The 26,220-nt window shown below is 48.5% G+C and overlaps 1 protein-coding gene and 1 pseudogene across 2 annotated transcripts in view; both read left to right on the top strand.

Moving 5' to 3' along the window:
- The first annotated feature begins 4,179 nt into the window (after positions 1–4,179).
- Positions 4,180–26,220, top strand: part of ABR (ABR activator of RhoGEF and GTPase) — a 173,949-nt gene continuing 151,908 nt past the window's right edge. For both annotated transcript variants that reach the window (XM_071210448.1, XM_058283792.1), the window contains exon 1: positions 4,180–5,440. In XM_071210448.1, the coding sequence (XP_071066549.1) occupies positions 4,390–5,440 (1,051 nt within the window). In that variant the 5' untranslated portion in view covers positions 4,180–4,389. The remainder of the gene's footprint in view (positions 5,441–26,220) is intronic.
- On the top strand, positions 17,529–18,049 carry LOC105745229 (large ribosomal subunit protein uL11-like; annotated as a pseudogene).

Here is a 26,220-nt window from a genome sequence, read left to right as displayed (position 1 = left end):
GGGAAGAGGAGAGAAATAAAATAAAAAATAAATCTCTAAAAAAAAAAAGGAGAGGTGGAATTAATTACCGTGCAAGTCCCTCTTCGGAGTTAGGGCTAACTGGGCCACCTGGTGAAGGGAAGGCTGCAGAGACAAAGTCACCGGTGAGCTGTGGGATAGGGAGAGAGTGACAGATGAAAAAGCGTCTCACCCTTCCCAGGAGAGGGAAGCCTTGCGAAGGAAGGCGTGAGAGACCCAGGAATAACAGGGAGGTGGTGTGGGGTGTCAGAGAGGGGCTGGGGGGCCAGGCAGGGGAAAGAAGAGACTTGGACAAGGACCTGGTGCAGGGTTTTACGAGCGGTCATCCCAGGAAGCGGGTGTGGGGGAGAGGGAGATGAAGAAGGGAAAGCTCCTGGAGGGCTCACTGCTGGATGTTGGTAGGTGTCCACCAGGAGCAACGCAATGGGCTCCCTCCTGCTGGAGACCATCTCGGAACAAGGCCTCAGAACCGCCCTGCAGAGACAGGAGCCTGGGGCATTTATCCACCAACCGCTTTTCCACTGGCCATGAGGTGCCCCTGGGAAGGTTAACCTCCTCTTTGGAAGCTTCCATCTGGGCTGCCCTGGAGAACCTTCTACTTTGAAAAAAATCTCAAGGCAGTGAAGAGTAGTGAGGGTAGGTGAGACCCTGGCAGCCCACAGGAACTGCCCATGGCAGTGGCAGCAGAAATTCATAATAGGACAACGGGAGTAGGCAAGGGACACAAAAGGCAACTGCTATAGAGGATGACTCAGGTTAGAGGGCTGAATGGGTGTAGCCACTGGAAGAAATTCAGGAAATGGGGATGGAAAAGTAGATTGAGGTCAGAAGATCCGTTGGGGGAGGGTCTGATATGCCAGGCTACAACGTTTAAACTTTATTTGCCATGCCCTTACACATAGTAGGTGCTCAGCAATACTGAATGAACTGAATGTCAACGACTTAGGCACCTGGGCCAAGCCCTGCAGAGCAGCTGGGCTTTGGAATCCAGACCAGCTGTGTGAACTTTAACCTCTCTGACCTTCTGTTTCTTCCTCTCTGAAGTGGAGAGAATGATATCCTCTTCACAGGGTAGTTGTGAGGAATTAGAGGAGATGAAAGATGTTAAGGCAGCTAGAAGTGTGGGCTCAATAAGTGTCAGACACCCTATCCCTGGCCCGATGATGACCCAAAACTAAGTAATAAAGCTGAGCCATCTACCCGCTACAGACAAGGCAGGCTGCTCCTGGGATCTGCTTACAGAAGATGTACGCTGGCATTTCCAGCTATATTGGTCCTCATGGAAAAAATTAGTGGTGTCGGGAGCAAATTCCTTGGACCAAAAGGGAGTCATCCCACTGCCTTAATTAAAGGACAGAGTTGAAGCTATCCTCCCAGGGAAATTTCAAATTCAGAAATTGATGCTTATAGTAACTTATTATTTCTTTGTTTTATTTGAGCATTTAAATATGCATGTAAAAACACCTTCCAATCAATAGGCTGTTGAGTGTGGTCGTCTATCCCTGCTGCGCTGCCTTTTCTCTCCTGCTCTGGAATCTTGACAGATGCCAAGATTCTTGTGGACGCGGTTTGAAGAAACGCCCTTGCTCTGGCAGGCTGAGAGCCTCTCAGTAGACAAAAGAGATTGTCGCAGTTCCTGGGTAGTCTCTTCAACATAAGAAGCTAAGGTGGGAGAGAATGCGGGTTGAGGAACTAGGTAAAGGAGTGAGAAAGTCACCCAAATTGGAGGAGACTCAGTGAGTGTATTTTAAAATTTATCCATTCCCCCAAGGCGGTCCAGCACTGACACACACTGTGATGATTCATACTAGTGGCACACCAAATAAAACTTTAAAAACACAGTAAAAGGGACATTGGGAAATTAATAAAGAGAGTCTGGCAAGGACAGAAATTCTGGAATTGAGAAGCTTCTGTGGGAAGCACATCTGCTCCCAGGAAAGAGTGATTCACAACTGGACGTGCCCAGCTGGGCTGGCAAGGTGGGAGTTCACTCATCTGTCTTTCATTCATTCATTTCTTTCAATCAACAGCTATCTCCACATCACACGTTGTAGAAGAAGTAGCAGGAATAAAAAAATATATATAGAAAAGACCCCGTTCGTTCCTGCCCTTGAGGGGTTCTGAGAGTAAGAGAAACAAAAGGCTTCACTAATAACTATAAAAGAAGGTGGGACAAAAAAAAAAAAAAAAAAAAAAAAAGGTGGGACAAGGGCAAAGATAAAGGCATGTCCGAGATCACTGGTGACATAGAGATGAGGGGAAGGGATCAGGAAAAGCCTCTTTTTTTTCTGTTTGTGTCTCTTGTTGTATCAGCTTGCCATGCCTGCGGGTCATGCCAGCTCCCTGTCTTGCTCGGTTTTGTTTATTTTTTTGCTTTTTTTTCCTTTAGGAGGCACTGGGAATTTCTGCTCCCTGCTTTGCTGTGTATCTCTCATTATGTTTTTCTTCTTGTGTCTCTTGTTGCATCATCTTGTTGTGTCAGCTTGCCACGCCTACCCCTCATGCCAGCTTGCTGTCTTCTTTAGGAGGCACAGGAACTGAATCACAGACCTCCCTTGTGGTAGGCAGGAGCTCAGTGGCCTGAGCCACATCTGCTTCCCAGGAAAGGTTTCTTAGAGGTGGAGATCCTTTAGCTGGAGTTCCCCAGGCAGCAATGAGTGTGTGTGTGCGTGTGTGTGAGACAGGAGTTCGAAGGAAGAGGAAGATGCACGCGTAAAGAGCAGGATTTCTCCGTGCACAGGATCAAGTTGGTAAGGGAGGGAGGCAGAGAGCTGGGTGGAGACCTCACTGTCATGCGCAGGAGTCTGGACTCCATCCTGTAGGCAATGGGGAGCCCCTGAGGGCTTGTGAGCAAAAGCCTGGCTCTATCTCATTTGAGGTGAAGAAATCTCTTCCTGGTGGCCTTGTGGAACAGATTGAAAGGGATTGAAAAGTGGGAGCAGGAATGGCCATTTCCACGGTTCGAGTGTGGCCGTTGGCTGGAGGGAGAGGGTGGCTGAGCCTAGCTCCAACCCCCAAGGGCAGCGAAGAATTTCCGAGCCAGCAGTCACTTAGCCTCTTGTATCAGTGGGCATCCTCGAAATGAAGGAAACATGAATCATTGATAAAGACCCTGCCAGGCAAGCACGAGACAATTTATCAGGGCCTCTCTCCGCAGGCAGTGGGACACCACCAAAGACACTGCGGGAGAGGAAAGGGAAAGTGCGGTGCAACCAAATGTGGAGGAAAGCGGGCAGTGGAAGCCCCGGCCCACCCCCCACCGCGCCTCACCAGCTCCTTTCTTTTCCCCTTTGGGGGAGGGGGTGCCTGGAGTGACAAGGAGGAAGTTGAGCAGAGGGACCTTCTGGAGGCCCACTAGAGTCCTCTACTAGGCCTAGGCCTCTCCAGTCATGGTTTAATTCAGCCACTCGGCAGGACCCTCAGCGCTGAAGTCACCAGAGTCTCCAGCGAGCCCCTTGTCGCTGTCACCTTTGCCTGTTCTATTGGCACTGGAGAGAACCCTTAAAGTGACTCAAAACATGGAGGTTTGACTCCAGTTTTGGATGAAACTGCTCTGTGACCTTGGACATGTCAATCCAGGGCGCTTTATAAATCCCCACGGCGAGCAGCCCCGCCGGGTGGCAAGCAGCGCCCGCGGATGCTCGCGCTGGCCGCCGCGCCCCCTCGCCTTTCCCCCACCTTTTCCTTCTCGGGCCAAGGCGCCGCGCTGACTCCGGGATGGCGAGGCTGCGGTGCGGGGCGGCTGCGGGTGCCTGGAGGCCAGGGCGCCCCCGCGCGCTCCCTCGCCCGGCCTCCCGCCTGTCGCGGGCCGCGCGGCCCCGCGCTCGGGTGCAGGGAGCCGGCGCGGGCGGCGCGCGGGGGCGCTGCGCAGGAGGACGCTGCGGGAAAGTGCGAGCCCGGACCGCCGCAGTCAGCTCCGGGTGTCCCCGGCGCCTCGCGGCTGGGCAGCACCGCAGGCCCGCGCGCCTCGGCCCTCTCCCGGCCGCCCGCTGCCCGCTCCGCCCCGCGGCGCGCCCGCGGGGCCCGGCGCCGCCGACTCTCCGTCCCCCGCCGCGGCTGTCCCGGGGCCCGAGCCCACGAGGCGCCCGGCTCCGCGCGTCCCGCCCCGGGCGGGTCCAGGCCCCCGGGCGCCCGCCCCCGCTGCGGGTGGCCGCCTACGTCAGAGAGGCGAAACCCAGAAGAAGCAGAAGGGGGAAAAAAAAGGCACGAGGGCGGAAGGGGAAAAACTTTATTTTTTCTCTTTTTCTTTTCTGGGGCTGAAGTGAAGGGCAGGCGACTGCGCCATCGCGGGCTTCCGGGAGAGCCAGGAGCGACTCCAGTCCGCGGCGGCGCGGAGGACCCGGGCCCGGGTGGCCCGACGGCGCGCCCGGCATGTGGGACCCGCAGGAGTTTGAGCGCCACTGGCAGGCCGAGTTCCCCGGGGAGAAGGCCCCGGTCATGCGGCTGGACTCGGTGCTGGATATGGAGCGCGAGCTGGAGCGCTGCAAACTCAACCAGAAGCGGCTGCAACAGGTGCTGGCGGAGGAGAAGTTCAAAGTCTTCTACCTGCAGGCGGCCCTGGCCGGCGAGAAGCGGGACCCGGGCTCTGGGCACCAGGAGGACGGAGACGGCGGCAGCGGGGGGGCCTCCTCCGAGGAGACGGCGCCGACAGGGTCAGAGCGAGCCCCGCCACCGCGCGCGGACGAGGGCGCAGTGGGTGGTGGCGGAGACTCCCCAGGCCTCCCGCGCCCCGACGCGGAGGTGGCGGCGAAGGCCGAGTCTCCACCCTGCGTGGGCCTGGACCTTCCCACCTTGCCCGGGCGGGCAGGGGAAGGGGGCGCAGTTCTCAGCTTGACCGCCGCCATCCACCAGCAGCTGCTGCAGCCTCGCCTCCTCTTCAGGCTCCGGGAGGACTGTGCGCCCTCCGGCCACGACGGCACGGTTCCCAGCGCCCCTGCAGAGGAGCCGTCCTCGGCGCCTGGCGCGGGCCGGGGCTCCGAGGAGGGCGAGCCGGACGGCTCGGGCGCGGACGATGGGGGCGATAGCAGTGACCACGACTTTGAGATGGTGGATTTGAACGAGAAATTCGTCTTCGGTCACTTGCTCATGGCCCCCTGCCGCTTTGGGACCCGCGATGAGGCCGAGAAGCCCGCGCGGGCGTGCAGCCCCCACCGCTGGATGCATCTGATCCCCGGGGGGCGGCGGCGGCAGCAGCGCGGGAGCCGGGACCTGGAGCCGCTGGAGGCTGAGGGCAAGGACGCGCCGGGTTCGCCCCTGCCTTCCGATGAGCACCCCGGGCGCGGCGCCCGCGAGCATCTGCCCCCCTGGAGGCGCAAGAGGTTTCTGCCGGTGCGAGAGCGGGACTCGCCCTGCCACAGCTCGCCCGAGAGGGGCAGCGACGGCAGCCACAACAGCTCAGACCACGAGGACGTCTCCTCTGCAGGTAGGCGCACCCCTCTAGATCCCTGCCCGGCGCCTCCCCGCCGCCTGCACTCCTCGCTGGCAGACCTTGGTGGGTCCTGCTTAACCTCGGGTGCCTGGGAAGAGAAGTGAGGTTTGTTGACCTGTTGGCCTTGAAGCCACTTGTGGAACTTCAAAAGACAGTGCAAAGTAGTTTTGGGTGAAACCGGCAATGTGCTCAGGGGTGGCAGTGCCAGGGGGGTGGTGGAATGGTGGCCTTCCCAGACCGCCAAAGAATCTCTCGCCTCAGGCCTCAACCCTTCTGCTCTATTGCAACATCGCCTCCCTCCTCCCCCTTCCAGTCAGAGCCCCAGATTGTTTCCTCACACACCAAAGTGGCTCCCCATTTCCCCTCCCCCCACACCCCCCATTCCGTGGTGTAGAAGCCTAGGTCTTCCGTTTAATTTTCTGCATCTCCTGCTCTGGCCAAATCGAACCAGCCTCTCACTCCCGGGAAGGAGCACAATCCTCACTGCCCCCTTGCAGCCTCTCTGCCTTCCTCAAAGGCTGTACAGCATCTGTCAGCTTCCTAGAGGCGGAGCAGAGAGGGAAGGGCTCAGAATCAGCTGGTTTCACCCAGCTGGCACAGTGCCCGGAGATCAGAGCTAGTCCAGGGCCTTCGTTTGATAAAGGAGCAAACTGAAGCGCACCAAGATGAAACGCCTGTGGCGCTGAGCGGAGACACGCGCCCAGGCCTCCTGTCACCGGTTGTTTCCCCCGCGACTGCTCTCTCCTGAGGACAGGGCCTGGCTGCAGTCATCTTTGGTACCTGGCATAGTGCCTTGCATAGTGCTCGATAAATGTTCTTTGAGTGAATGGGTGATTATACTGGATTTCATGTCTCCCAGCCACCTGGCTCCTCATAGGTCAGGGACCCATGGGGCCAAGAGAAAAGGGCAGGAAAGGAAGTGAGGTGGCCTGTGACTGTCCCCTCAGCCACAGGGAAAGCATAAATTGATGGCCGCTTGGGTCAAGCTACTACCAGTAACTTAAGATGCCTTCCTGACCAGTGAGGAGGGGGGGAACCCACTGATGCTGGGATTGTTCCAAAATCTCCATTATTAGATCTTATCTAGGTGAGTTTGCATTTGAATGAAAAACTGTCCACTTTGCTAAAAGCACATTTGGAAGATCCATCAAGTTGTCTGTTTTGATCAATTACACTTATTCATTAGCAGAGATTGGCTTCTTTTCCCATAGGTAATGCACTTACCGCCCATGCTAGTGACATTTTTATGTGCCCCTTTAACTTGGAGGAAGAGTCTGAAAATTTCACGTGGTGCCAAGTTCCAAAGGCCCTCAATGGAGGCCACCTAAGTGGTCCCAGCTCTGCCGAGCGGGCTCCAATCCCATCTCCCCCCAGACCCACATCAGTCACCACCCTACAAGGTGTGCCCAATGCATAGAGTTTCCCCAGGCAGCTTTTTTTCACTTCTGTGAGCTGGCTCTTGTCTCTCTAAGGACATGCTAGCACTTGGGGCACCTTGATGCAAATCAGGAATCTGCCCTCCCTCTGCACCAACAAGTTGTCAAAGATGGGCCTTCTTGGGTAAACCAATGAAAAAGAGCCTCCCTTTCCCCTGGACTCAAGACTTCAGCCAGGGCAGACAGCTGACACTTGCAGCTTTGGCCAGCAGTGCCTCGGCTGTAGTTCTGTCCCCATTCCTGCCCCTTCTGTAGGGCAAGCGTGTGTGGGGAAGCCCTGCACAGCTACATGTGGGGACCCTGCCTTCGGTCTCCAAAACCTGCCATAGTGAGTGAATCATGGGTGGGTGCACACACATACACACGTGTGTACAGTGCCCATGTGCACACACATGCTTCACAAACATAAACACATGCATACATGTATATGTGTGTGAGTGCACAGCCCAGGAGGAAGAGCCTCAGAACACCCAGGGAGACCCTAGAGGGTGGTGACTGGGTAGGGCATACACACTGGGTGGCCACCCATGGAAATCAGCATTATGGGGAGTGATAGCAACATGAGGCCTTCCGTGAACACCCTACTTAAAAATCTCAATATCACCCTCTACATCCTCTCTAGCTCCCTTCCCTACTTAATTTTTCTCGGCAACACCCACTAATCATCCTCTTGGATGCTATGATATTTCATGTGGCTCTTATTCAGCATCTGTTTCTCCCCAGTAAAATGCAAGCTCCACGAGGGCAGGGATTGTTGTCTCTTATTCACTGGCATAGCCCCAAAGCCTAGAAGAGTGCCTAACACACAGTAGGTGTTCCATAAATACTGGCTGAATGAGCCATTTAAAAAAAAAATGTAATGGAATAAAAAACATCAGGGTGCATTATACATGGTATAGTGAGTTTTATTCTATCTAAAAACGTTGTTTTAATTACATATAAATGTGTATATATATATTGGGCTGTGATATAGAATGTAGTTTTTGTGATGGGTTGGTCAAAAAGGTTTGGAAACACTGGCTAAGAGCATGGACTCTGAAGCTAGTCTGCTTGTGTGACCTTAGGAGAAGTTATTTGAGCTTTCTGTGTCTCAGTTTCCTTATCTGTAAAATGGGACTGATAAAAACTTGCTTACATCATAGCCTTGATCTGAGGAATGAATGGGTTAGTTTTTCTACAGGGCTTTGAACGAGTCCAGGCACATGGTAAGAGCTCATTAGAGTTAGCTATCATCATCTCCATCACCACCACTACATGTTGTTTTTCTTTGAGTTGACTCTTCAAAGCTTCCCACTCCCAGATCATTTTGGATCATAGACGGTTTGGGTCTCCATGATGCATGTGCTTTTTCCAGCGTGGCTCTGCCTCTTTCTAGAACCTTCCAGGCCCCAGGGCAGGTCTGGGGCAAAGTGGTCATCTTGGCTCGTGAGGCTCTGGCTGGCTTGGTCCTCATGTTATTTGCCCTCTGCCAGCAATCATATTTATTATCTGTATTCAGAGACCCTCAACCGAGGGTCAGTTTTTCTGGGTAGTCCAGGCTGTGTGCTTTTCCCTGGGTTTCAAGGAGACTTGTGAGGTCTTGTATAAAAAGGCCCCAGAGCAGGTGTTTCCTTCTTTGGAAAAGGACTGTTTTCTCTTCAGTCAGGTCCCCATACCAAGGACACTTATTTAAACCTTCAGTGACATTCGTGAGCTGAGAATGGGGAGGCATCTTAGAAGGTATCTGTCCCAGGCCCTCTCTCACACGTGAGGAGCCTGAGTGACATAGCTGCCTTAGGGTCACACTCCTGTGATCTAAAAGGCACTTTTCGATGGTATCCGAAAGCCTCTTCTTTCCTGGAATTTTTAACAGAGAATGCTAGACATGTAAGTCCAGTGAAAGTCAGTGATGGGGGAAGCAGATGTGGCTCAAGCAGTTGAGCTCCCGCCTCCCACAAGGGAGGTCCCGGGTTTGGTTTCCGGTGCCTCCCGAAAAAACAAAAACGAACATCAAACAAAACAAAAAAGCCAACTCAGGAAAGCCGATGTGGCTCAGTGGTCAAGGGCCAGTTTCCCATATTTGAGGTCCTGGGGTCAATCCCCGGCCCCCAGTACCAAAAAAAAAAAGCGAACAGCAGACCATCTCATTTAGCCTCCCAGCCATCTCAGTGGGTAGAAACCATTAGTCCTATTTTATAGGTGAAGCTGCTACGGCTTAGAGAGGTAAAGCAACTTACCCCCCAGTCACACTATTAGCACATGGTGGAGTCGGTATTAAAATCTGGTCTGTCTGCAAAGTAACATTCTAACCCCCCAGCCTGTCATGCCATCCTCAAGCAGCGGTGGGATTCCAGATTTCTCGACTTGGGAAGCCCTGCCTCTCTAACTTTGGATTCTGCCAGGCTGCCTGACGGAGACTTTTGATTTTTCACCCTCATGGGAAATGCATTTCCTACTTAGGTACTCATGTTACCTAATTCACTTGTTATGTGCTGGGTTTTCTCCCTTTCCCATTAGTGAGTGAGTGATTGTTGCTCCAGGAAGAATTCCTTGTGTTCAGTGGACGTGTCTGCATAATGTTAAGTGTTGAATTTTCAGCCTTAGCTGTGACGGAGTAATTTTTTTCTAATCCTTTGTAAAAAGATTTTTAAAAACTATTTGAAACACAGGAACTGGTGGTTTGCTGTGATTCATTTATAGCCAGAATTGGCATTGCATCACTGTTTGCTTGGCTCTTAAAGCTTGCCTCTCTCTGGCCTGCACCCCAACCACCTTAGTGCCATCTCCACCTCAGGGTCACTGCACTGGCCAGCAAGAGGGTGGTGGGTGGGTTAGTAAAACAGTTCCTTCCTCCAGTAAAAGTAATAAATGCAGCCAAGCCTGAAAACTTTCCTAATCATCTGGTCTGTTTTTCTTCTGGTTAAGAGACTGATCATAAAGCATTTGACTCCGTATTTGGCTCTGGATCTTTATGTTTTAAAGTCTGAATCTTCATACATTTTCTTGGTTTTGAAATAATAGTATACCCACTTTCCTCGCGTGAAAAATGAGTAGCTATCATTATTAGTAATAGTAACTATCCCACCCACCCACCTCACCTTCCGGCTTGCGAGGTTGTAAGGATTGTGTTGGGCAAATGATTACCCTCTCTGCAAAATGGAGCTGATAATAGTAGGACTAATTCGTAGTGTAGTTGTGAAGCTCACATGAGATAGTGTGTGTCAAGTGCGCAGCCCAGGGCTGGGCACGGAACTGTTTCATGAATCTTAGATGGTATTATTATAGTTACTCTTCTAAGTTCAGGAATTTTCAGTTCGCTGAATCAGGTCCCTGCTCGTACTGGCATCTCTTCATGTAATGAAGCTCCCAAGGCCTCTTTTGCTACTTTCTTACCCCCTTCACAGGTGCAGAGGTGTTTTGCTGCTTGCGAGAGTTGAGCTCTCTTGGTCCTTTGTGGCCCCTGGTCCTTCCCCAACTAAGTGCTGACTCCCCTGCCATCTGCAGAGCCGTCACCCGGCTTCTTACTTCCCACTCTGCGCCCAGTACTTTCAGCCAGTGCCCTTTCCTCTCTGTAATTTCTCGTGCTCCTCCTGGCATTTGAGGTGCTCTGCCACCTCCGTGTCCTCATCCCAAAGCTGACCCTTTCCTGAAGAACTGGCTTTTTCTATGGAACCCTGTGTTGGTTACGATTTGGGCTTGTTGTATATTTATCAAAACCCAGACAAGCAGCTTTAAAAGGTGTTTATTTCTCTGTCATGTAAAAGAATTCCGGAGGTGAGTAGTCCAGGGCGAGTCCGGTGACTCTGTGATCAGGCTTCTGTTGACTTTCTGCAAGTTTGCCTCGTGGTCCAAATTCATAGTTCAGGCAAGAAATAGGAGAAAGGGAGGATGGCACAGGGCCAAGCAACAGCTGTTGGTCTGCCTTTTATGACATTTTCCTGGGAGTCCCTCTTGACAATTCTGTTTATATCTTATTAGTTACCTCTAGCTATAAAGGAGGCTGGGAAATATAGTGCTGTAGTTCGACTATAGCCACCTCCAGTACAATAGGGGCTCTATTTCAAGGGAAAATGGAAGAATTGATACTGGGTAGGCAACTAGCAGCCTCTGGCACAAGCTTTTCCAACTACTCCAACCCATCTTGTGGTTCTTAGAGTGAGCCTCGCATCCCCACAATTGTCTTATTATTGTGCCGTCTATTATTTCATTGATCCAAAGAACAAATAACGATTGAACCACTGCTCTGTGCAAGGCACGATGCCTTTTATATGTTTACTGTGAAGCATTGCTCTCAAGCTAAGAGGTTAGCTGGCTCCTTGAGAGCAGGGCCCGTGGCTGATGCTTCTTTTTCTCTCTCACAACAATCTCTTTCACACACATGGCAAGCACCTGCTAAGTACTTGGCTGATTATGGAATAGTCCCAAATGAGAAGCTCAATGAAAAAATGAAGCCCCTGTCTTGGCACTATATGCTAGAAATTTCTGGTTGTATAAGGTTTGTATTTGGTTCATTCTGGTTTTGAGGAACTGACAAGGAGGGTGGGGTCTAAAACATAGGGGCTTTGTTGTACCCACAGGGATCTGTCCAGGTGGGGCAGATTTGGCTATTTTGGAAACTGGACTCTGTTTGTATAGCACCCTGGGATGATGGGCAGAAATCTTTGTTCCCACCCTCCCCACCCCGACTTTCTGTGTAGCTCTGTTTACACAACGTGACTCTCTTGTTATTTCTGCTCCACTAGCTGCAGAGTAGATCTGCAGTCTTTCTGCAGTGAGCGTCTGCTTCAGCCCAGGAAGCATCTGCTCCTTGCTGGAGTCTGCCCGAGACAATACTGCCTGAAAGGAGATTGCCTAGAGCTTATGTCACATCTTGCAGCTGCTGGGAAAATGAATTTTAAAAATTTTATTGGTACTTAAAAGGAAAGGAACTAGCATATATTTGGCATCTACTGCATGCAAGGCACTGCACTGTGTTGCCTATTTTATCACATTTAATGTTCAGAACTGCCCTGCGAAGTGAGGCTCTGACTACTTAACATACAAGTGTGAGTTCACTGAGTGCTAACTGGTAGGGTTACAATTGGTTGATTTTTAAAATGGAGATATAATTCACGTTCTAGAAAATTCACCCTTTTAAAGAGTATATTCATGGTTCTTAGTATTTTCACAAAGTTGGGCCACCATTGCTGCTCTAATTCCAGGTTATTTTCATCAGGTGGGATATTTTTGAGTCTAGGCCTCTCTACTACCATGCCCATTCGATTTTCTAATTTGCCCCATGCAGTGATTTAAAATAGCTGACCAGGGGAGTGGATGTGGCTCAAGCAATTGAGCCTGTGCTTATCACATGGGAGGTTCCAGGTTCGATTCCCGGAGTCTCCTAAAAACAAACAAACAACAAACAAACAAATGAAAAAACCAACTTGGGTGCCATTGTGGCTCAGGTTGAGTGCTAGCTTCCTGCATACAAAGTCTCGGGCTTACCCCCAGCCCTGGTACCATTAAAAATAAGTAAGTAAGTAAACAAATACAACTAGCTAAGCTGATTTGGGGCACGTCAGGGCTGGTTTGGACGAGGTGTGTACGTGAAAGGGCCTTCAGCGCCATTGGTGGTTCTCCCATCACTGTGCTGCTCCAGGTCCCCCTTTGACTTGCTTGGGGGTGGGGGGCGGGGGCTGGCCTTAATTCCTCTGGACCCCAACCCACCCTGTGAACTCTTTAAGCAGCAAATGTTTTAGGCCAGCTGTGATCTGGCCCCACCCTATCTGCCCCCTACTCCGGGCATATGACTTTAATTCCAGCATTAACGAACTGCTTGTAGTTTTCAAACACACCTCATGCACTCTCTTCTGCACACACTATTCCCTCTCTCTGGGATGCCCCACTTGCCCATATGACAAACTCCTGTTAACCCTTCAGGTCTCGGTAGGCGGCTTCCTCCTCCGTGAAGCCTTCCTAGGTAGACTTAGGGGCTAGATCTCAATTAGGGGTGCGTTGAGCTGCAAATAACAGAAAACCCCACCACGATGGCCACCCAGAGATGCCCATGTCCGAATCCCCAGAAACTTTGAAAACGTGACCTCAGATGGCAAAACGGACTTTGCAGTGTGCTTATGAGATGGGGAGTCTCCTGGATCATGCAGGTGGCCCCAGTGTTATCACAAGGGTCTTAAAAGTGGAAGAGGGAAGGAGGAGAGGCGGTCACAGCGCTGTCATGTGAGAAGGACTCGACAGCTGTCACTGGCTGGGAAGATGGGGGGGGCCGTGGACCAAGGCGTGGGGGCAGCCTCTAGAAGCTGGAACAGGCAAGGAAACGGTTCTCCCCTGGAAGCTCCAGAAGGGACACTGCCTTCCTGACATTTCCATTTTAGTTGAGAGAGACCTATTTCGGACTTCTGACCTACAGAACAGTTAGGTCATAAATCTGTTGTTTTTTTATTTCATTTTTATTTTTTAAATAAAATGTTATTGAAGTATATCATTCACACATTAACATACATAAACAATAAGCATATAGTAAAAGTTGTGAACTTACTAAACAAACATGCATATCACCGTACATGGCTCCCATATGTCACCCCCCCACCAACACTGTGCATTGTTGTGAAACATTCGTTACCACTATGAAAGAGCATCGTCAAAATATTACTACTAACTATAGACTCTAGCTTACATTTGGTATATTTTTCCCCCAACCCACCCAGTTTTTAGCACCTCGCGAGAGAACCTTCCTATATTTGTCCTGTTAACCACAGTCCATTTTCCACCACGGGAGTCACTGTGTTATACAGCCCCATGTTTGTTGATTTTTCAAAGATTTATTTTTTAAATTTATTTCTCTCCCCCCCCATTTGTCTGCTCTTTCTGTCCATTCACTGTGTGTTCTTCTGTGACCGCTTCTATCCTTATCAGCGGCACAGGAATCTATGTTTCTTTTTGTTACATCATCTTGTTGTGTCAGCTCTCCGTGTGTGTGGCGCCATTCCTGGGCAGGCTGCACTTTCTTTTGCGCTGGGCATTTCTCCTTACGGGGCGCACTCCTTGCGCGTGGGGCTCCCCTACGCGGGGGACACCCCTGCATGGCACAGCCCTCCTCTCCTTGTGCGCATCAGCACTGCGCATGGGCCAGCTCCACACGGGTCAAGGAGGCCCGGGGTTTGAATCGCAGACCTTCCGTGTGGTAGGCAGACGCCCTAACCACTGGGCCAAATCTGCTTCCCTGGCCCCATGTTTTATACAATCCATTCAAAGTGGCTCTCATTTTCACCACAGAGTTGGCTGTCTTCACCTCAGTCAATTTTAGAACGTTTTCATTACTCCAAAAGGAAAAAATTCCATACCCCCTTTTATTCCCCATAGTTGTCTCTTAGAATTAATATAATATCTTCTTTGCCATTGTTGCAAAAATGGTACAATATTACTGTTAACTATTGCCCATAAGTTATATTAGTTATAATTTTCCTGTGTATCAACGTATTTGTAACACTTTGTAAAAGAAGAACATTCTTAATATTTATACCATTAACCACAAGCTCCATCCTGTGTTGTTTGAAGACACTAAGTTTGTGGTAATTTGTCTTGCTTATTCTCTCATGGTTTAAAAAGAAAAAGAAAATAAGAAACCTGCTCAATCACCAGGTATGTGCTGGTATTTCAGAGAAAGAAGAGTAAAGGGCTGAAATGGGTGTGCCGGCTGTTTGTCCTTCTTAAAAAACTTTTCCAGAAGCCCCACCTAGTGACTTCTATTTCTATGCTCCTGGTCAGGACTGGGCTACGTGGCCATCTTAGCTGCAAGGAGGGCAATCAGGAATTTTAGCTCTTCAGCCTCTTCAGGAAGGTATATTTAGGGAGAAGGGGACAATGAATGGCTTTTAGAAAACCAGTCCTGTGTCTACCCCTTGACCTTTCCCTGAACTTTGTACTGTCTTAAAAATGTGTTTGCCTCACTATTTCCCCACTGAACTTTAAGCCTGTTTTTTTTTTAATTAATTTTTTAAATTTTTAATGAAGTTTTAGATTACACAAATGTTACATAAAATATATAGGGGTTTTCCATATGCCCAACTCCCCCTGACACACATTTTCCCACATTAACAAAATCCTTCATTAGTGTGGTACATTTGTTACAATTGATGAACACATAATTGAAGCATTACTACTAACCATGGACTATAGTTTACATTATAGTTTACATTCTGTCCTGCCCAATTTTGTAGGTTATGACAATATATAATGGCCTGTATCCATCATTGCAATGATATGCAGGACAATTCCAATGTCCTGAAAATGCCGCCTTATTACACCTATTTTTCCCTCTCCCATCCCTCAGAACCTCTTGTGGCCACTGCATTTATATCAATGATAAAAGTTTTTCCATTGCTAGAATAATAAGTCTGTAGTAGAATAGTAATAAATCTCCTTTAGTCCATTGTTCATTCCTGAATCTTGAGGATTTGTGGATGGTGATGGCCATTAGCAGGGGGCAAGATGGATGATTCTATCTTGCTTGCAGTTGCAGATACTCTCCATTCCTTGGGATGGGCATCGTCCATCATCGTCCTTTTGTTTGTTGTCAGAGTCTCTGCTCACGTGTAGAGAGGTGGGCCGGCCTCCCTTCTCTGTACCTCTAGAGCACCTGAAATTCAGGATACCTTCCTTACAGGAACTTTTATTTACTGTCTCAGCCATGAGGTTTCTACTAAAGAGTGGCTACTGGCAGATCCTGGGGTCCTGCAACAAGGGGAGGCAAAATGGCTGCCTTTCGTTCGGGTCTCTGCCTTCTCTTCTGCGTTGCTTTCTCTGAGTTCAGGAGTGGCGATCAAGCACATGGCATGGCTCACCTCTTCTGCTTTGAGCTGCTCCCTGGGTCTAGCCTCTCAGGGCCTCTTTTTTGTGTCTCTGAGCTCTCTAAGTCTGTTTTAGTTTCCCAGGCTGCTTAAAGCAAATGCCACGAAATGGTTCAGCTTGAACAATGGGAATTTATTAGCCTACAGTTTTGAGGCTGAGAAAATGTCCAAATCAAGGCAGCATCAAGGCGATGCTTTCTTTCTGAAGACCAGCTGCCGGCGAGCCTTGGCTCCTCTGTCAGGTGACAAGGCACACGGCAGTGTCTGCTGGTCTCCCCCTTCTCTTCTGGGTCTCATTGATTTCAGCCTCTTCCTTCCATGGCCTTCTCTCTTTCTGTATTCATTCCATTTATAAAGTCTCCAGTAAAGGATTAAGACCCATCCTGAATAAGGTGGGTCACATCTTACCTTATCAAAAGGTCCTACTTACAATAGGTCCACACCCACAGGAATGGATGAAACTTAAGGACATGTTTTTCTGGGGTTACAAACAGCTTCAAACCACCACAAAGCGCTTGGGGTGTTTGGTATTGGAGGGCCCTACCTCCTTTAATTCTCTTTGTTGGACAAATAAGAGAATGTATGTTTTAAGGTGAGGGTTTTGTGGGATTTGGAATACATGGGCAGAATTTTGGTCTCTAAACATTAGAGGTCTTTTTATTGTTTTTTATTTTTTTGAACTAGTAGGAGTGATTGATGAACCACGCTCTAGAGCTGCCAATTCTCAAGGGCTCATGATGACTTTTTCTTTCTGAAGCCTTTTTCAAACTTCACATGCTCTCCAGGAGATTTTGATGTGCACTCCTAGCTTACCACCAAGTCCGCCTGCCACCGGCTGGGAATTCATGCCATGCTGTGCCCTTCTTCCTGGTGGGAATGTGTTGTTTCCTGAAGGTGGGCAATGCAGAAAAAGCTGATCCTCCAAACCTGGCCAAATAGGCCCTCCCCAACTAAGGGAGACCTGTACGGGTCATGAGGACCATAAACCAAATCTTCTGGTCCCCCCTTGCTGTCTGCACACAAGGTAGATAGGATTCCTCTCCCGACTCCCTTGTAATTGGATGGGGCCATTTGCCAAGTTCTGGCCAGTTATCTGAATGGAGGTGATGTATGCAGCCTCTGTACCAGAGCATCTAATGCTGCTGTGAGGCCCTCGGAGCTCTGCTGCTGCACCCAGGGCTCAAGGTGGTGGCTGCTCTGTCCTCCTGGCTCCAGGAGGGAGGCCTGTGTGGAGTTGAGCTCCCAGGCAGCCCTCAATGGACAAATAATGTGAGTGCGAAATAAACATTTATATTGAGCCACCAAATTTTGAGTGCTTTTTGTTACCACAGCATTACCTACTTTATTCTGATTTACACAGATTTACTGATATTTCATGCAGAAGAATGACTCTTCTGAGCCTCAGAAATCAAGATATTTTCCCCAAACCCTTGAAATTCCTTGCTTACTAAGTGCAAGTGGTAGTCATAGCTGTTTGTGGGTTTATGTGAGGGGGTGGACCTCAAAAAAGGGACAATGTCAGAAATGGCTAAATTGTTTCATTTGGTGATATCCTGACACACAACTACCCATGGCAACTAAAAATCAGGACCCAACGATGAAACTGGACACACATATCAATCTTGATGTTTGTGCAAAGCACCCTGTCAAGACAGTACTGCATGGTCCATTGCTCGAGGTGTATATAACAAAATCAGCAATTACTACCAGTGCAGTGGATACTAGAATTAAAAAGCATAGGCTTTCGGCTTGGGGGAGGCCAGGGTGCAGCTTTCTTGGTCGACCTGCATCTGGGTTCATCCAACACCAGCTGTCTCCGCCATGCCCCCCAAGTTCAACCCCAACGAGATAGAAGACATGTACCTGAGGTGCACCAGTGGAGAAGTCGGTGACACGTCTGTTCTGGCCCTCAAGATCAGCCCCCCTCGGTCTGTCTCCAAAAAAGGTTGGTGATGAGATTGCCAAGGCAAATGGTGACTGGAAAGGTCTAAGGATTACAGTGAAGCTGACCATTCAGATTGAGGGGGTCCCTTCTGCCTCTGCCCTGATCATCAAGGCCCTTGAGGAACCACCCAGAGACGGAAGAAACAGAAAAACATTAAGCACAGTGGAAATACCACTTCTGATGAGATCGTCAATATTACCCGGCAGATGCGGCACTGAGCCTTAGCCAGAGAACTTTCTGGAACCATTACAAAGATTCTGGGGACTGCCCAGTCTGTGGGCTGCAATTCAGGTGGCCGCCGCCCTCATGACATCATAGATGGCATCAGCAGTGGTGCAGTGGGATGCCCAGATGGTTAAGAACTACAAAGGAAAACATTTCAATAAAGGATCATTTGACAGCCAAAAAAAAAAATAGCGTAGAAACCTATTTTGTCCTTTATGTCATTGATCTAGGAGTATATAAACTCTGTTTTTGAGGCTGGAAGGCCTAAATATCTGCTTGTCCATCTCTCTGAGAAATATGATTTCTCTGGGGATTTTGCATATTTGGAATGTGCAGGATACTCAGAAAAGTTCCAGAAGTACCATCAATTTGTAATTTGGGAACACTGGACTATGCATGAGATAATTTTGCCAGGTGAAGAACAGTAGTCTTTACGCTCTCTCTTTTTTAAAAAAATCTTTGCAGTCTGCTCTAGCACCTCTTAAATCCTTACAGAAAGGAAAGGAAAGGAGAGGGGAGGGGAGGGGAGGGAAGAGGGATGGAAAAGAGAGATGGGGGAGAAAGGGAGGGAAAGAGGGAGAGGGGAAGAAGGGAGGGAGAAAGGAAGTCGGAAAGAAAGAAAAAGGAAGTGAGGGAGGGAGGAGGGAGGAAAGAGAGAAAAAGAAAGAAAAGAAGGGAGGGAGGGAGGAAGGAAGGAAGTCACAGAACAAAAATTGGGGATCAGTTAAATTATGGTACATCCACAAGATCACAAGATGGAAAACCATGCTCTATGGTAATAGAGCAATTAATGCCCTGAGAAAATGTTTTTTTTTTTAAGATTTATTTTTCATTTATTTCTCTCCCTTTCCTCACCTGCCCCCCAGTTGTCTGCTTTCTGTGTCCATTTGCTGTGTGTTCTTCTGTGTCCGCTTGTACTCTTGTCAACGGCACTGGGAATCTGTGTCTTGTTTTGTTGTGTCATCTTGCTGTGTCAGTTCTCCATGTGTGCGGCGCCACTCCTGGGCAGGCTGCACTTTTATTGCGCTGGGCGGCTCTCCTTACGGGGCACACTCCTTGCACGTGGGGCTCCCCTACTCAGGGAACACCCCTGCGCGCTATGGCAATCCTTGTGTGTATCAGTACGGTGCGTGGGCCAACTCATCACACAGGTCAGGAGGCCCTGGGTTTGAACCTTGGACCTCCCACATGGTAGGCAGATGCCCTATCCATTGGGCCAAATCTGCTTCCCTGAGAAAATGTTTTGATATATTATTAAGAGAAAATATGTCCAGCTTGGTTCTGTTGTGTTTCCAAGCCATATGCATATACGCGTGTATGCAAAGAGGGCAGATGGTAGGTGAGAACAGCCACTACCTCTCGGAGGTAAGATTGTGGGTGGTTGTCATTATTTTCTTCATGCTTTTCTGTTTTTAATATATTTCATTATTGAAAATGCATTCAGGGAAGCAGATGTGGCTCACATGATAGAGCTTCCCCCTACCATATGGGAGGACCTGGGTTCGATCTCTGGGGCCTCCTGGTGAGAAAGAAGAAGCGAAAGTGTGTCTGTGCGGTGAGCCAGTGCCCACGTGAGTGCCCGCGTGGTGAGCCAGTGCCCCACACAAGTGAGCGTGTGGCAAGAAGATGAGGCATCAGAAAGAGAGACAAGGGGAGAGTCAAGGTGAAGCACAGCAGAGACCAGGAACTGAGGTGGCGCAATTGACAGGGAACCTCTCTCCCCATCAGAGGTCTCCAGGATCAAATCCTGGCAAATTCTAGAGGAGAGAAAATGAGAAGAGAAGATAACACAGACAGTAAGAACAGTAGGGCAAGAGGAGGGGAAGGAGGAGATTAAATAAATAAATCTTTTTTTTTTTTTTAATGCATTCAGAGAAGAACTGTTACTTCCAAAAGAAACCAGTCACCTACCTGAACAATTCACTTACCAGCCACTCAGAGGAGCGGTGGGAGGGGAGCATTGTCGTTACTGGAGTAGTAGTAGTAATAGTAATAGTAATAGTAACAGTTAACATCTGAGGGCCTATGATATGCCAGGCATTATTCTAAACACTTTATGGGGATTCTCACACTTAATTCCTACGGTAACCTGGGAGAGAGGTACTTTTATTAATCTTGTGCTTCAGATAAAGAAACTGAAGCCCAGAGAGGTTTGCTGGCTTGCCCGAGGTTACCCAGCTAGTGAGTGGCAGAGCTGGGTATAAATTCAGGCCATCCTTCCTCTCAACATAAATACCGTAGACAAATAAATCAGTCTCCAAGTTTCCCCTTTACCTTTTCGTTTACAAAAATATTTTAGGTGGGAAAGGTGAGAGATTGGCACTGTATCTTTCCTGGGTCAAAGACCTCTTTGAAAATTTGATGAAGCTATGGACTCTCCTCCCAAATGCACTTACTCATAGAATTAATTTCTTTTAGTTATTTGTTTATTCATTTATAAAATACATATTCAAAGTAAAATTTAAAATAATAAGAAAGGACAAGCAAAATCCACCCTCCCCACATCCTGTCTCCATTCCCACCTCTGGACAGGTTACCCCTGTTTGACACCTTACATATCTTCCAGAAATTTTCCATCCATGCATGAGCATACATAGGTGATTGTTTTGTATACAAATCATGCAATGCATATTGTTCTGCCACTTGCTTTTATTTAACAATATTTCCTGCACACCTTTAATATCCAGATGAATGTACAACCTTGTTTAGTGGCTGCATGGTATCCCATCCTAATTACCGTAATTTATATAACTAGGCTGCTATTAGCATACATTTAAACGTTTCATATCTTTTAATGTTACAAATGATGGAATGTATCACCTACGTGCTGGTGACTCAATTATAACATTTTGGATAGAATTTCAAGCGGTTCACATCCATCAAGGTACTTCCGTCCTGCTGTCTCCTAGATTGGAGAAGATTGCTCCCTGGGTTCTGGACCGGGCTGGATGCCTAACTGGGCACACACCTGGGCTCAGCCAGCACGTTTATTAGGTGTCGTACATGTATCCCACACATACTGCCCTGAATTCTCAGTGTGGTCCCAGGGGGCTGTTATTCCCATTCTACACGCCCACGTCTGGCGACATGGAGCCACTGGCCCAGTCACACAGCTAATAAAGGACAGAGCCACGCTGGAGCCCTGCTCTTTCTGAGGCCAAGTTTGTGCTCCGTCTACTCCATCTCACCATTAACTCCAGCCTCTGGGGTTAAAATAAGGGAATCGGACTAGTTGGTTTTCCCGCCCTAAGTTTTATGAACCCTGGTAGGTTAGTTTAGATGGGTCTCTGTGTCATGTAATAGTTAAGAGCCTGGATTTGAATCAACAGAATCTGGGTTTGGATGCCGGCTGTGGCCCCCTTGTATGCACCGTTAACTAAAGTACTCGCCTCTTTATGAGCCTATTTTCTTATCTTACCTAGTTTTTGTGAAGATTAAATGAAATAATATATCGCAAACATGTAGCACGGGGTCTGCCATACATAGTATGCTCTGCAAAATGCAAATAGCCATGAGTATGATGGTCCAAAGCATTCCCTTTAGGACCGTATCGCCTGGGTTTGAATCCCAGCTGTGCCACTTCACTGCTGTGTGACCTTGAGCAAGTTCCTTAACCTTTTTTATGTCTCAGTTTCCACATCTGTAGACTGGAGGTGGTATGATAATAATATGATAACTGCACTTAATTAAGCTGGCATGAAAAGAGGTCAGCGCATATCAAAGCCCTTAGGATGGCGCCTGGCACATAAGAAGCATGTGTTGGCTAATTTCGTTTTTATTATCATCATCACCATCATTAGTTTGGTCGTGTGCGTTGCCGAGATAGACTGTAAGGGTGGCAATGGTTTCTTGCTCTTCTTGTTGTCTCGTCATACTGAAAGCTGAGGCTTCCTGAAATCAATCAGTTGAATAATCCAAGAGCTGGAGCAGGGGCGCATCCAATTACAGAAGCCTCCCAGCTGCAGCCCGGGAGGAAGGTGAGGCTCCTGGGGCTGGGGTCCTGTTACCGAGGAAGCCGAGCTTTGGATGCAGCTGCCTTGCCTTCAGTTTGGCTGCGTAATTGCGCCTTTCCGTTTTATTTTAAAGCATCTTGAGGAATTCAGAGCCCACTCCCGCTGGCAGCGAGTGGAGTCGGGTCTCTAATGAGCCTGGCTGACTCCTACAGCCCACTGAGGCCGGGCAGGGAGCACAACCCCAGGCCCGTGCCGGCGTCCTCAGGCTCCCTTTGAGCACAGGCCAGTCGTGGGACTTCATTAAGGGGCTGCCTGGGCACCCCCAGGCTCCCACTGCCTGTCATTGTCTCAGAAGGGCACGGCGTTCCCAGACGGGCTCGTTGGTAACCTTTGTGGGCCGGCAGGGAGGAAACAGAATTATTCATAGTTATTCAAATCAGGGGGCCTGAAGGAGCTGCGTTTGCCATGGCAGCTCCTCTCCTGGCCAGCAGTCTCAGCTCCTTGGAACATGGCAGGTTTATTCTTGGCTGTAACAAATGTCAACATTTCAGGTAAATTTCTTTCCGATCCATCCAACAGCGAATGCAGTCGTTTGCGCTGGGCAAGCTTGCTTCCCAGGGTCACGCCTCGCCCAGGCTCCTGCCCTCCTGTGGTCTTGCCTTCCTCATCCTCTGCTTGCAGCGGGCATTAAAAAACAAAAAGTAAAGAAGACATGCTTGCCTTTTTTTTTTTTTAATAAGGTGGTACCAGGGATCAAACCTGCGACCTCATGTGGGGAAGGCAGGCGCTCAACCACTGTGCTACAGCCACTCCCCAAGGATTCAGGTTTTTGTTGTTGTTTTAGAAGGTATCAGGGATTGAACTCGCAACCTCATATGTAGAGAGGGAGGCACTCAACCATTGAGCTACATCCACTTCCCACACTTGCTTTTTAAGCCAGCCTAGAGGTGACACCCATTTCTTCCGCTCCAATTCCGTTGGCAAGGACTTGGCACATGACCCCTCTTGGAGGCAGGGGACCTGGTCAGTGCAGCCCCGCCTGCCCAGCGGCTTCGCCGCAGCGTCTCCTCTGGGGACGGAGTGGGGCAGGGATCTCTGGTGGAGGCTTAGCTGTCTTTGCCACCACATCTTATTAACCCCCAAATCACCATCTCCCCAGGCCTGTTTTCTTGTTGCTACTTTAGCCTGTGAACTGTTTCCAGGGGTGACTGCTTTGATTTTGGTTTTGTTTGTTTGCATGGGGAGATAATTTAAAAAAACCACTTTATTGTTCATTTCATGTTTTAAATTCTTATATATCATAAAAGCATGATTTAAGATATCAAAATTAGATTTAGACAATATTATTTCCTCTGAATTTTTTTTTTGGAGAGAAATACAACTTGGCCGTCACGCTGACGTACATTGAAATAGCTGCCAAATTAGGAAAAAGATATTTACCATCAGAATTTTGATATTCATATCTTAAACCCCTCCTTTTTAAATTCCTTTAAATTGCTACAAGATTAACTGTAGACATTTAACATTTAACCTCTTTAAGGTAGGACATTTAAACTTATAAAGCAAGAATTTACATATTTTGCTATGTCCCCAATGTAGCAGTTATTCAGGGGAAAATACGTATATATAGGCATAATACAATAAAATATACTAGTCTTATAGATTCAGAAAATTGACGGAAGCAAAAATGAATTTTCAGTTTAGAATGGAGGGTCCTAATCTTTGGGCTTAAGCGGGGGATCTTATGCTGCATTTCACAGCTTTTCAAAATAGCGTGTCTCAGGCTGCCTTGTTATTAACCATTTTGCTTCTTTGAGCCACAGGCCTGTCATCTTCGGAGGAGTGCGATCAGTGTGGGGTTATGATGGTAGCCGTGCGATTTGCGCACAGTGAGAAGCTGGCACAAAAGAACTCCTGGTAAATTAGGACAATGGCCTTCTGCAACCTCAAGTCAGACTAAATAACGTCTGCTCAGTCACCCAAGACAGGGTCACCGTTCTGCTCTAGAGGCCCCTTAGCTTGTTATTTGGATCCCCAAATTATAGTCTTTACGTGACACAAACGCAGGCTCAGTGTTTGGGAGGAAAACCCAAAATCTGCAGTTTCATGTGGGGCCTCTTCCTGGTCCCATTTCCCAGCCCAAGCTGACGCTCACCCCAAGCACATTCCAAATCAAGAGGTTTCAGAAATGGGGAAGTAGAAATGGCCAGTTTTCCCTTGGTTCTGGGCTGCAGTTTATTTAGTGTCTTGGAGAAAGATCTGCGATGGGCCAATCCGTGGGCCTGCGCTTGTGTTCAGGTGGGTTGACTCTACCAGCTGAGTACTCAAGGACTGGCTGGGGGATTTCACACTCCCTTGTTGGTTAGCAAAAGGGTAGAAATCTCTTCTGAGTCCAGAATCCCATTCCCAGAGCCGGCTCGTCCCCTAGTACCTTTCTTTATACCTCAGTTTAACATCTGCCTCTTATTGTGGGCATTTAGATGTTACCCCCTTCCCCATGAGGCTCGCTGAAGGCTGGGACTGGCTGATGGTGGTTTAGGGTGCATGTCCTGGAGCCAGACTGCCTGGGTTTAAACCCCTGTTCAACCCTTTTCTAGCTTTAGGTCTGAGACGCTATCTCACCTCTATGCCTCGGTTTTCTCATCTGTAAAATGGGTGTGTTAGTAGCATTTACCTCCTGGAATGTTGCGAGGATTAAATGAAGTCATCCACGTTAAGCGTGTAGCGGCGTGCCTGGCACTTGGCGGGCACTCAGTAATGATGGCTCTTATTACTAGTCGCCTCTGCTTTCCTTGTGGGTCAGCCACAGTGCCTTAGGTATCCTATCTCTTTGATAAATGTTCACTGATTTACCTGAAAGAATGATTGAGGAAATTTCTAAACGATTATTCTTCTACTTCCGGAATAATCTAGAAAAACAAAACAAAACAACTGATTGCAAGTCAGAATCTTCTGAGGGAACATTGTAAATGACAGATTCTGGGACCCCAGCCCCACAGAAGCAGAATCCCAGAGGGTCTGGGCAACAAGGTGCTCCGCAGCCAGCCCAGCACCCGGGAGCTGGGCAAGCCTGCCAAGTGCTGGGTGTAAGGTGGGCAGTTTAAATAGACCCCTTTCTGCCTAGAGAGCCCCAAAGGTTGACATCATAAGGAAGCAAATTTTTTTAAAACCCCACTTTACTTAAGAACTTAAGGTGTTTCTAAGCAAACAGGGAGGGAAAAGCCCTTTTGAGTTTCCGGGTGAGTAGATAAGGAGTTGCCAGAGTTGAAGTAACCCTTTTGGCTTAGGAGCGGGAAGACGGAGAGGAAGCCAGCGAAAGGTGACCTTTGGCTCGAGAGCAAACACAACAGCAGAGAGCGGAGTGGTTCTTGGGCCATAGTACAGAGAAATCCTTTGAGATCTGCTATTTCAAAAATCCGTTGTGGTTGCTGCCTTCAGATAATCATCATGGTGTTTGCCGGTGTCGGACTGGGGCTCGAGCTCCAGGGAAGGAAGGCCCCTGGGTGGGTTCAGATCTTTCTACCCAGGTGACAGTCAATGGCCCAGAGTCCCCACACCGTTGGGCTGAGCTGCTACCTCTCCGAATTCCATTCCTCTCTGCCTCCACTTTCTCCTACTCTCAGAGTTCAGCCTTCATTAGTTTTAATGGCGGTGGCAGGAGAAATGTGTGTGTGTGTGTGCTTTCTTTGGGAGCAGAGATCACCGAGGAGTTAAGACCATAGCTTTGCCACAATCCTTGAATTTGCTGAGTTTGTAAATAGTAAGACAACCCTGCTGGTCGTTGATAAACTGAACTCTTTCCGGTATTTTCAAAAAGTCACTGTGGAGAGCATATATTACTTACACCCTCCAAACTGATCAATGAAAAAGGTCAACCAAATACCTATCCTGTAATTCTCAATGTTTATGGACTATCTAAATCACTGAGTATTAGAAGGTTAAAAGAGAAGAGTGTGGATTATTAAACATCACCCACTTTAAAGCAGCCTTATATGCCTGATTTTATGACCATGAGGGATAAATTCCAGGCTACCATAAACTCCTTCTATCCAGGAGAAAGAGGTGCAGGTGCCATTAAAGCAGACTTTATTGTCACCTGAATTATGCCAGGAGAAATGTCTCAGAACTCTCCTCCAAGAGCCTTCAGTCTAACTATGGAGCTGTGCGAGTAAACAGGCATTTACTGTGAAAGTGTATGTCCAACAGAGACCCATGCTAAGGGTTTGTCATCTTTAACTTGGTTGCAAGACACAAAGTAGGCCTTTAAAAACTGTTGGCAACCCAGTGCGTGGTTTACTTTATTCCCTGGGTTCTCTATATAAACAGTTTTCAAAATATGATTGGGTTAAGAACAATTTGTTATAAAAATTCTGTTTGCAAATTAAACTGT

The sequence above is a fragment of the Dasypus novemcinctus genome, chromosome 21, assembly GCF_030445035.2.
Source record: "Dasypus novemcinctus isolate mDasNov1 chromosome 21, mDasNov1.1.hap2, whole genome shotgun sequence".
NCBI lineage: Eukaryota > Metazoa > Chordata > Mammalia > Cingulata > Dasypodidae > Dasypus > Dasypus novemcinctus.
Note: the sequence above shows the minus strand (reverse complement) of the source record. Positions and strands in the feature narration are given on the sequence as shown.